The 11875-nt window shown below is 48.2% G+C and overlaps 1 protein-coding gene across 1 annotated transcript; it reads left to right on the forward strand.

Annotated features, from left to right (window-relative positions):
• Positions 1-6624: 6624 nt before the first annotated feature.
• Paqr9 (progestin and adipoQ receptor family member 9) lies at positions 6625-9002 on the forward strand. Its single transcript, XM_021172286.2, has one exon. It carries the CDS (start codon positions 6896-6898, stop codon positions 8021-8023), a length of 1128 nt encoding a protein of 375 aa, XP_021027945.1. The 5' UTR covers positions 6625-6895; the 3' UTR covers positions 8024-9002.
• The last annotated feature ends 2873 nt before the right edge of the window (positions 9003-11875 follow it).

The following is an 11875-nucleotide window of genomic DNA, read 5'->3' on the forward strand; positions in this document are numbered from 1 at the left end:
TGGAAGGAGAAAGAGAAGTAGGATGGAAGGAGGGGTGGGGAGAAGGCAGAAGGACAAGGCAGGGATCAAGAAAGCAACAAACTAGTTGGGTGTGGTGACATGACCAGGATGTGATGGAACACATCTGTGATCTCAGTGCTTGGGAGGTAGAGGCAGGAAGATCAGGAATCCAAGGTTATCCTCAGCTACNTAGTTAGACGTCGGCCTGAGCTACATAAAACCCTGTCCAAAAGGAAAAAAAAAGAAAAGACTAACAAAAGAACATATTCTTGTTGCCAGCGGTACCTGCTTGTAACCCCAGCATTTGGGAGGTAGAGGCAGGAAGGAAAGCAAACGTTCCAAACCAGCAACAAACAGCAACACACACACACACCCTCATTTGACCATAGACGAGAGAGAGAGAGAGGAGAGAGGAGAAAGAGAGAGAGAGAGAGAGAAAGAAAGAGAGAGAGAAACAAGAGCTTATGGCTCCAAGGACAGAGACCAGTGAGTGATCGTGGGGAAAAGTAGGTTCCTAGAAAGAAAAAAAGATGCTTGTTCCCTTTGTAAACTTGGCTTAGTGTGCAGAGGAGGGAGCCTCCAGGGTGACCCCAATCAAACGCCTATGGTTTGCACATGGGGCACAAGACAGATGTGACATCACTGGTGCACACTAAGAAATCAACACTTAAGAGTGTGATATGCTTCTCTTGTTTTAGTGAATGGTGCCTAGGTCATTTTGCCCGTAAACACTTTCTACAGACACTGAAACCACAACAATGAGCACGACTGCATTTTCAAACTCAGTGGAGCCAAGAGTGAANGTGAGTCTTGACNAGCTGATAGCTGAGGCACCCTCCCTTCCACGTTCAGCGCGCAGTGGTATTTCAGCCAGATCCTTTCCTTCCTACGGCCATCAGCTGCCATAATAATTATATTATGCTAAACATAAGGATCATCTAAGGAATCGGTCTCCCACTTGCCTCTCCCAACTCTACAGGGTCCAGCCAACCCCAAGGCTCAACATTTATTGGAGGATTCTCTTTACATTGAATGTGTCCCATCGGTATTCAGCCTTCACCTCACACGTCTTATTTGACATCATTCTTTTGGGGGACTCTCTAGCCAGATCCAATGGGTACCCATATTCAATACCACTTACAGCTAATCTCCAGGCCCAGACACATCAGTGTGCTTTTATCATAGGCTGTGCTCATTTAATTATTAACAAGGCTTTCCAATAATGATGAAAAAAAATTCAGATAGAAGAGGTTAAGCCACTTTACTGGAAATGCTCAAGGCTAACTGTGTAGCAACTTCTCAGAGGAGTTGTTTTGTAGANGCGCAAGGGAGGGGCTGGGGATGAACAAGGATTCACTCCGGCTCTGCCACCTGGCTGCTTAACTTCTCGCAGCCTGTCTCCTGTTCTGTCTCAAAATCGGGATGATGCATTCATCACCCTGCAGAGGGCATTCTGAGGATCAGAGGTATAGGTAAGGCTTCCATCACAGTGGCTGAATGTAGTACACGATCCAATCCGTAAACAGAACCATTGCCAGGGATGGGCAGTCAGCCTTACATGGTAACCTTGCTCTGAGATCTAAGCCCTAACCTTAAACTCATGCTTACATAATATGGAAAATATCCCCCAGTTGTGTGTGATGGGTTAGGGATGCTTACCAAGTGTGTGGCCNTGTGTTTTAAGAAAACTTGTAGATAAATAATGAGGAACTTGGTAATCTACGTTCCACACTNGCTGGTTTCTGAAGTAAATGGCAACCACCCAACAAACAGGCCGTACCAAAAAAACAAAAACTAGTACTGGATGGGAGGCTCCTCCCCAGAGGGTAACCAGAAACTGGGTTCAATGCAACAAACAAATACAGGGCCTTTGTAGGATAATACAGGCTCTGGACAGGATACATAAAAGGCAGGGTTGGGAGAAACACCTCAAATTGCGACCCCCCTCTCCTGGAAAGGGGGGATGGAAGCAGGCAGGACAGANAGGGAAGTGGATTGTGAAGTAGAGGTCAAAACAGTTTTGATCTCTCACCTTACNAGCCGCTGTGCTGCCGCTCCCCCACACCCAACTGTGTTTAACAGGTTGAAGTCCTCGAACTGCTTACTGAATGAAATCTTCACCGTACAGAAGCTAGGGCACTCTTCATCTTAATTAGTTGTAAGCATCTGCCCTGGAGACCACCCGTAGGGAGAAAGGGGGGCAGGAACTTGCTGAGGCTGGAGAATGAGGCATTGACCCTGAAGGGTGAACATAGTCTCTAAGTCTTCCTTAGCCTCTTTTCAAAACGATAACTGTTGCCAACTTAGAAGCAAGAGCTTCAGATAAGAACCCAACCTGCTAACACACTCTCCAGAGCTCAACCCAGCTAGCCTTTCTTCCCACCACACTTTCCCCAAAGGCTGTCCTCACAGGTATACCCCATGCCATTAGGGAGCTCAGACCCTTTTATGCTAGTGTGACTCTGGCCTGGAAGAGAGTGGCTGAAAACATAGCCAAGCTCTTTGTATTTTTAGAAGAATGGAAGCTCTCTGCAGAGCCTGAATCCCCGAGAGGACTCTTGTGCAGACTCCTGGGGGCAGTTAAGTGGTAGGTCCAGTATGATGTTTTGCTTCATTGGTCGGTTTGAGACTTACAGTGAAACTAAAACAAAAGGATTTCTCCCAGACCTGGTGATGTAGGCTTGAAATCCCAGCTATTCTGGGGGCTGAAGCAGGAGGATCGACAGTTCAAGGTGTGCCTGAGCTTACAGAGTGAGCCCAAAGACAGCCTGAACAATTAAGACTGTCTCAAAATAAAGTTAAAGGGGAGGCTGGAGGTGTGGCTCCATGGCCCAGCATGTACCTAGCATATGCAAGGCATTGAGTTTAAACTCCAGAATAGAAGAAAAATCTCCCTGAAAATAGGTATATCATAAGAGGGCTTGTTTTTCTGCGGGTTGAATTTGCTGAAGTAGTTTTTTGTTTGCTTGCTTCATATATTCCCAATAGAAAGACACATGGCCAAAGAAAATCATATTGGGAGAATCCATCTGGCTTGCTACAGCTGTTATAGATAGTTCCATTCCCAAGACCCAGAATAGCCCCGCATACAGTTTCTGTATTTGCACCTGTTAGCGCCCTTTTCCTATCTTGGAGACCTTACTGGTTTCTATCTCTGAATGCCAGCATTGCCTTGCCGGTGTCATTCCTGGTGGTTTTTGGCCACCAAGAACATTGCAAAGAGCCTGGTTCCCTCGAGATGCCTCTCACACAGTACACCCCCTGGAACTGCCGCTGGCCTATAGCTTCTATCTGCATTGCCCAGCCCAGCGCTGAGAGCTTGCCTCTGAAAAGCAGCAGATTGCCAGAGGCCAAACACACAACCCAGCTCATGCAGGACGTAGGGAAATGGTCTCACGTTTCAAGATTAAGAATTAGAGGATCTCTATTGATTGATAGTAGTTAAGGAAACTTGGCATTGTTGCTCTGTTTGACAATCAACATATAGGTTTTGCGATTTCGTGCATTCCTCTCTAGGCAGCTCTATCGGGAGATGGCAAAGGCAGCTGTCTGGACCTAGACCAGAGACCTTTCAGGAAAGCCACGTTCCTTCTGCAGTACAACCTGCGTCTCCATGTTTTGTGAGTTTTAAAGCTGCTTCTTGGGATTTGTGTGCATGTTCATATTTGGGTGTCATGTTCCTTGTTAATGGTCACCCTGTCTATTACATCAGTTGGTTTTGTGCCTTATGTGGGGGTTAGGAATATGAGAGAAAGGAGAGCACTTTCTGAAAGAAAAGAAAGCCATCAAACATTTTTTGACTATAAAATATTGACATTGTAAAAAAACACTATATTTTATTAGACTCCCCTCACCCCTCTATATTTTTTTTTTCGAGACAGAGTTTCCCAGAACAACAACTCTGGCTGTTGCTCTGTAGATGGGGCTAGCCTCAGACTCACAGAGATCCATCTGCCCCCGCCTCTCTTTAATACGTGCTGGCATTAAAGGTACACATTACCATGCCTAGCCAATTCTATGTCTTCATCAAAAAGATATATACTATTTACTTACCTAGAAATGTTGAACAGTCATTTACGGTCAATCTCATTGTTTTGAAGGTTTTTTTTTTTAAACCAAATAATGTTCCATTGTGACAGTTTCATAATTCTGTGGCACTCTACTTGGCTCGTGCTCACCCATCTCCTCCCCTTGGTAGCGCCTCTCCTTCCTCCTTCACTGGTCCCGTCTCCCAGTCAGTCTAACTCCTGCTCTGCAGGCATTTGCTTTTGTAAGAATCTGTGTGCAGCGATGCTCTTTAATCCCAGCATTCAGAGGCAGAGGCAAGTCAATCTCTAGGATTTCAAGGCCAGCCTGGTCTACATAGCAAGTTCAAAGCCAGAGGGAGCTACNTAGTGAGACCTTGTTTCAAACAAACCTAGTTCTGCATGTGAAAGAAAATCTGTGAAATTTCTCCCAATTATGTAAGTGAGCTGCTTATGCAACCAAGGGGTTGCAAATGTGGGAATTATGGTATGACGAACACCGGTTCCAGTCCGCAGCTTAGGTTGTTTGTGGGGAAACAAAGGCAACATGAACTATTTGTTCCTCTGACTTTCCTGTGGTTCCGAGATTTAGCATCCCCCCACTTGAATGCTTGACTCCTAATNGGTTTTACANGTTACCTCGGGTCCCTCTCCACGTGTTAAAGGAAGCTAGAGTTCAATTTTAAAGCTGAGGAAAACTAAAAGGGAAAGAGAGATAAATGATCAGTTAAAAAACTTCAACCAAAACCCAAATTCATTGCAAACCCACTAGCCAAAAAATATGTGATAGGTCAGAAAGATATAACATTAACATGCACCTTTGGCCTGATTGTGCAAGAGTTTGCAAAATCAACGAGTGGAAGCTATTTCAGAGAAAAGGCTGAGACTTGATTAATCCTAAACATTCACAATACAAAATGACAGTCTAGCTATAAACAACTTATCCATAATAAAAGTCTTCTTTAACCTCCTTACAGGATTCTGTTTAGTGATGAAGGTGGCCCTTTTGATTTTAAAATGAACATAAAATGAAATTTTAAAAGAAAATNGAAAGCCTTTTCCTAAATGGGATGGTCCTTCCTAGCAGTCCGGTTCCTCCCAGTGAAGGTTACCAGGTGTTCTAGTTTCATATATGAAGTCTAAAAGCAGACTGCCTGGGTTCACATTCACCACCTAGGTGTGCTCAACAATGGCCATGGTGCCTCCATTTTCCTTATCTTCAAAATGGGGAAAAGAGTATCTAAGATATGTTAAAGCTATAAGACAGCAAGTGCCTAACACCTCAAAACTGTATGTATATCTTGTTATACCAAGGTGAAGACTCCGGTCAGATGAAGTATGACACACCCGGAGTATCACTGAAAGATGGAACACGGTGAACATTTGAGACGTCACTGGGAGACCCCATCTTGGAAGTCTAGGTTATGATATTTTTCACACCGCTGCTCATCACAAACCTCTGAACTCTTCAAGTCTCCCCTTTTNCGGGCCCCTTGCCTGAAGAAACTCATACTAGACCTGCCAGGTACTTCTAAGGTTAANTATGNATAGGTTTATCCAAACCATCCATGCTAAGCCTCTAGGAACCCTCTCAACTCTCTTTTCAGCTTTGTTCTAGAAGACGCCTATAGTCTTCCCTCATCTGCATCCTCCCGAGGCTCCTGCACAGCTCTGCTTGGGAAACCCTTTTTAATAAATTCCCCGGTTCCTTAGAGGCGGTCTCAATCCCCAAACCATCATCTGAAACTGTTCTTGAAAATCCGTTGTCGAGCGCTCCTGAGCTCTTCATCGGATTCCTAGTTAAAGAAGCCACAGAGGGATAAGCTGGGGCTTCCGAGTTGGTGAGCTAAGCTGAAGACCAGCTTGGGAATTGTCCCTTTAGGTCCCTTTAGACACCACAAAGAGAGAGAGGAGGAGGATAGTGACGCACCTGAATAGGTCCGCTAGAGTAAGGAAATAAAGTAGGACTTGGCGTGGATTGAGTAGGAGGGCAACACTCGCACACACCAACACACACACACACAGAGGGGGGCACGCAGAGACACACACACACTCACACACGGATGACAGCAGAACAGAGAGGCAGGCAGCACCAGCTGTCTGACAACCGCCAAGCTCGGATTCGGACACCGTCTCTAAGCGGGTACCGCAGTGCCCTCCCTGCCACCTCCGCAGGTTACAGTTAGAGCATCCCTCCGCCCAGCCCGGCTCCCCGCCCCCCCACGAACTCGGGTCCCCAGTGTCCTCTAGAACGCCGACGTGGCTGTCGCGCTTCGAACCCCCTCGCCCACCCTTGCCCACCCTCTCGCCTTGGGCGCCGGCGGCCGCGTCTCTGGCCAGCCTCCGGCCCCGCATCAATCATTAACGCGGCGGCCCGAGCGGTCGCAGCCCGAGAAGCGGGGGATGGTAGGAGACGCAAGACAGGGGACACCTCCATCNCCCGCCGCGGCGCAGACACCCTAACCCCGGGGGCCCCCGCCCTGCGCGGCGCCGCCCTCCCCCGCCAGCGCCTCGCGCACATCCCGCCTCCCGCCGCCCGCCCCGCGCGCACGATGCCCAGTCACCGCCGCGCCGCCGCCGCCGCCGCCACCGCCACCACCGCCGCAGTCAGCCGCGCCACCGCCGCCACCGCAGCGCGGCCGGCCGCGCGCTGAGAGACGCGAGCGTGGCGAGGACGCCGCCGGCAAGCCGCGCGCGCAGCAGCAGCCTCCCGCCCGGTGCGCCGAGCCCCCGGAGCAGCCCGCTTCCAAGCCGAGGCCGCGTAGCCAACCTGCGGCCGCGGTCCCGCGCGCGCGCGCGCGCACAAAGGCTCCGACGGCGACCGGCGCCCGCGGTGGCCTCGCGCGNGCCNTAGCTCAGCCCGGGGCACCATGCCGCGGCGCCTGCAGCAGCGGGGCGCCGGCGTGAAAGGACCGCCCGCCTCGACCTCCCGGCGCTCGCATCCCGCCTCCGCCTCCGCCCCACGGAGCCCGCCGGCGGCCACGACCAAGCCGCTGCTGCGCTGGGACGAGGTGCCCGATGACTTCGTGGAGTGCTTCATCCTGTCCGGCTACCGGCGGCTGCCGTGCACCGCGCAGGAGTGCCTGGCCTCGGTGCTGAAGCCCACCAATGAGACGCTCAACTTCTGGACGCACTTCATCCCGCTGCTGCTGTTCCTCAGTAAGTTCTGCCGCCTCTTCTTCCTGGGCGGCAGCGATGTGCCCTTCCANCACCCCTGGCTGCTGCCGCTGTGGTGCTATGCGTCGGGGGTGCTGCTGACCTTCGCCATGAGCTGCACGGCGCACGTGTTCAGCTGCTTGTCGCTGCGCCTGCGCGCCGCCTTCTTCTACCTGGACTATGCTTCCATNAGCTACTATGGCTTCGGCAGCACCGTGGCCTACTACTACTACCTGCTGCCCAGCCTGAGCCTGCTGGACGCCAGGGTCATGACGCCGTATGTGCAGCAGCGCCTGGGCTGGCACGTGGACTGCACCCGCCTCATTGCGGTCTACCGCGCGCTCGTGCTGCCCGTGGCCTTCGTGCTGGCCGTGGCCTGCACCGTGGCTTGCTGCAAGAGCCGCACCGACTGGTGCTCCTACCCGTTCGCCCTGCGCACCTTCGTCTTCGTCATGCCGCTCAGCATGGCCTGCCCCATTATGCTAGAGAGCTGGCTCTTCGACCTGCGAGGCGAGAACCCCACACTCTTCGTGCACTTCTACCGCCGCTACTTCTGGCTGGTGGTGGCCGCCTTCTTCAACGTGAGCAAGATCCCTGAGCGCATCCAGCCGGGTCTCTTTGACATCATCGGCCACAGCCACCAGCTCTTCCACATCTTCACTTTCCTCAGCATCTATGACCAGGTGTACTACGTGGAAGAGGGCCTGCGCCAGTTCCTCCAGGCACCCCCTGCCGCGCCCACCTTCTCGGGCACAGTGGGCTACATGCTGCTGCTGGTGGTTTGCCTGGGGCTAGTCATCAGGAAGTTCCTGAACAGCACCGAATTCTGCAGTAAAAAGTGAGCCTCCACCCCCGGAGGAGGCTATGGTTTGCCCACCGGTTTGCGTGGAGTTTCTGTTGTTGTTGTTGTTATTGTTGGTTTGTTTTCAAGTTTTGTTGTTTCCTTCTTTGCTGGAAGAGGGTGCTGCAGGCCACTAGGCAAAGGTTTCTTGACAGTTGGGGAATCCCAAGTCCATTGGCCTTTAGAAGAGGGAGATGGGAGGTGAAACAGAAGGAAGAGGGCCTCCGGGAAGAAAATTAGGGACTGTCTATGATATCCAGGGATTTTTGCAAAGACAGTGAGGATTGTGATTACAGATAGAGCCCCAAGCAGTTGGCTTTTCTAACAGTCTTCTGTGTCCCTTAGTGAAGGCAGGTATGCAGTGAAGAGGATAAACACAAATCCCTGGCTGCTTCTGAGGTCTAGCAATGCTTGGATTTGTCGAAAGAATGGAGCTTTCTCTGTTGGGAAATGGGCACAAAGACACAAACCCGGGGCTTAACCCGCTAGACAATGCATGGAATGTGAACACAAGTTAATTATTTCAAAATGTGTATCAGATGTTATTTAAATGATAATATATTCAATGATTTTTTTCATAATTTATCGAAGCCTGTGAGATGCACTGGATTTCCTTTGTCACATAGTTTTGATTTTTGCAGCCTTCTGCATTGCACACGTGAACTGGACCTTAGGGCAAGCTGCTTGAGAGAGTTCTCGACTACATTTTTAAACAGTGTTCTGTGAAGGCCTGTGAGTGTCATGATAAAACTGTGAATGACTACATAGGGACTCTGATTAGACTATTGGTTAGGCTCCTGTGGTTTGTATAGGTCTCCCAATTCGTACTTACTTTGATGTATTCCACAAAACCCACCCTGGGTTTTTGTCTCCCTCTCTCTCTCTCTCTCTCTCTCTCTTTTTTTTTTTATCTGATTCTTTCCTCTCTACTTACTTAAGTTGCCACTAAAATAAATGTGCCTTTTGAAGCAATGCCCAAATGACTGGTCCTCAAACATAGCTTCTTGTACTGGGAGAACAGCAAATTCTTTTCCCACTTTGCTGCAAATCATGGAGGGAAGGTGGAGGGTGGGCTTAGGTTTCTAGTGGGGCCAGAAATAGCCTGAAGGTGTACAGAGTATTTGATTCTGCACAAGTCAGCCCTCTAACGGGGCTGAGGTTCCTACTGCAGCCACAGTGGCTGGGAGGTTAGGACAGCGACACACGTATCCTTGCTTAAAATTTAAAAGGCAGTCAGGATCAGGAAGTTCTATTATGAAAGTCAGAATCTTGTTATTTATTACTGCAATTTTTGAGTTAGGACTACAATTGCCCAGTTAAACCTCAAAGTCTCATTTGAATCCAGGCTGTGGAAATAATTGGTAGTCACCCCAAATCATTGCAGAATTAGGGAATATGTCCCCAGATTCTTTCTAATGACCCTATTGGCCAGTGTTGTTAGACATTTCTTATAAATGTTAACCTGTCATTAACCTAACAGCAGTATATTTAAATATTCGCCACACTTCTTGGTAAAAGTCCTTCAGACTAAGAGGCAACTGCACTGATGAATGGGGAGCATTGGCTTAGTGGTGTCATTTAAGACAGGCACCTAGGGTCTATGAACACTTACCTCAGTCCTGGTAGGATGGTGCTCCTGAAAAGTTTGGTGTCTTGTCTATGCTTTTAATTGCTACTGTATTTGTAAATAGAGAATCTTGGCACAATTCCCTGGAGGAACCAATGCCCTGAGTGTGTTCACTTGCACACAGAAGTTAAATGTGTGTGTGTGAGAGAGAGAGAGGGTGGTGGTGGCGGGATGTATTGAATTTAGGACTTCTTAATAGGATTTTAGAATTTACTTTGCATGACTCCTGATGAATGTCANTGTCTTATCCTTTGCAAAATATGAGGAGATTTCCGTTTGTTTACAGAGGTTGACAGTACTGTTCCTCAGTGAAGCTTAATTCAGCATTGATACCCAAGGATAACTGTAGACACCAGGATGTATCCACGCACACGTTCTTGCATGCCACTGTTACTTCTTGTAGAGTCTCAAAGAATGTTCATTCATAAACTAAAGAAACAGCTTAAGGGATATTATGTAGGATTTTTGTTGTTATTGTTGTTGAGTTGGGACACCCCCTCTGGAAGGAACTCTCAAGAGAGAGAGACATCTGGAAGAATCCATGAATGTGAGAACAGGAACTAAAACCCAGAGTTTGTCACTTTAGGTTTTTGTTGGAGATCTTCCGGGTCCTCTCTAGCTGTGTGTCTTTGTCTTTAAACAGAGGCCACTTGAGGATAAAAATCATACCCGTATCGTTTTCAAGTGATTATGATGCACGAGCCAGTGAGATGACCCGCTTTCCCAGGCAAGATCTCCCCACGCGGCATGCTCCAGGAAAAAGGAGGCTTCACCTCCCCTCTCCTCCTGACATTTCCTCCCCCCCCAACGCCCCCCCCCGCCATCCCCAGCTCTGCACCACTAGCATTAGGGATGGGACATTCTAATTGAAAAGAGGATTGGCTTCCCTTCTTGTTCCCAGATACACCACACACACCATTCAAGATCAGGGATGCTTTAACCACATGTTCATGGCTCTGAACTATATTATTTCTGTTAAGGCAGATAATGCCATTTTAGAGCAAATATTTACTCAGTCTATTTGCACAGAGCTAACCCGGCTTATTACACAATTCAGGAGTAATGTAACCATCAGAATAAAACTCTAAAAAAAATACTTTTCCATCTTCTCCATTTCACCACATCCACTAGATTTGATTGCATTTAACAGTTCAAAATACATGATAAATTATCCATAAGGATTCGCTATCTTCATACCATCTATTCGGCAGTAAAATTTTGAAGCATATTATAAAACCCAATTTCCTTTTCATTTGTAGCCATAACCTAGGTGGCATCTCCAGGAGCAGCCCCCTCGGAAGGGTGCCTGGGAAATGACTGATGTCTGTGCCCATTGCTCCGTGAGTTGCTTCTAGGGCTGGCTGGCTAAGGCTCAGGTTCAGTTGGCTACAGGGAGACCCTTTCTCCTTCCTCAGCTTGCCACTCAGGTGAAGAAGATGACCTTCCCAGAGAGAAGAAGTACAGACTCCTTCATGTCATGACTGGCTTGTAAAAATAAACATGATCTTTTTCCACTGGCCATACACGTTCCATAAATAGCCCAGGGAGAAAGTACGGGGCTACATAACTGTCCAGAGTGGCCTTAGACTGCTACCATTCATAAACCCCACTGTAAGTGCTCACGGTCAGAAAACCACGTAGCCTAATCTGATGGGCAACTTTATATATGGGGGAACTATTGCTAAGAATATCAAACTGGTAAGTTTTTCTGATTGAGTGATGGGTCTGAGGGGCTGACAGCAACAAGCCAGGGGTTTTAACCTTCAACTCTCCCAGCTAGTATATCTGCTCAAAGCTATAGTCGACAGGTATGGTTGAAGTTGCTTTGTAAGGGTTTTATCATTGGCTGAAGGTGACAGAATTCAGTCTTCAAACTGATATTGAAAGCAGGGATAGCTGTGTGCTCAGTTGTGTCTATTAGTCTGCAGGACTATGTTGCATGGTCAAGTATACAGATGCTGATTGGATATATTATGTGTAATCATGGATAATATATCCTTTAATTGAATATATATCTATTCAGTTTTAAAATAGATCAAAATAAGAGATGGGAACCTNTAAAATTAGATTATAAAATCTTAAAATGTCACCAGCCACTGAGATGATTTCTGACACCTTGTTCTTTATCCATTAAATTTGCCATTGCTGATTGACTCCATTAGGCTCCTTTGGCTGATGCCCACCTAGTCTTCAATGTGATCTTCCTAGTGCTTACTGAACATTTAC

The sequence above is a fragment of the Mus caroli genome, chromosome 9 (genome assembly GCF_900094665.2).
Source record: "Mus caroli chromosome 9, CAROLI_EIJ_v1.1, whole genome shotgun sequence".
NCBI classification, from domain to species: domain Eukaryota; kingdom Metazoa; phylum Chordata; class Mammalia; order Rodentia; family Muridae; genus Mus; species Mus caroli.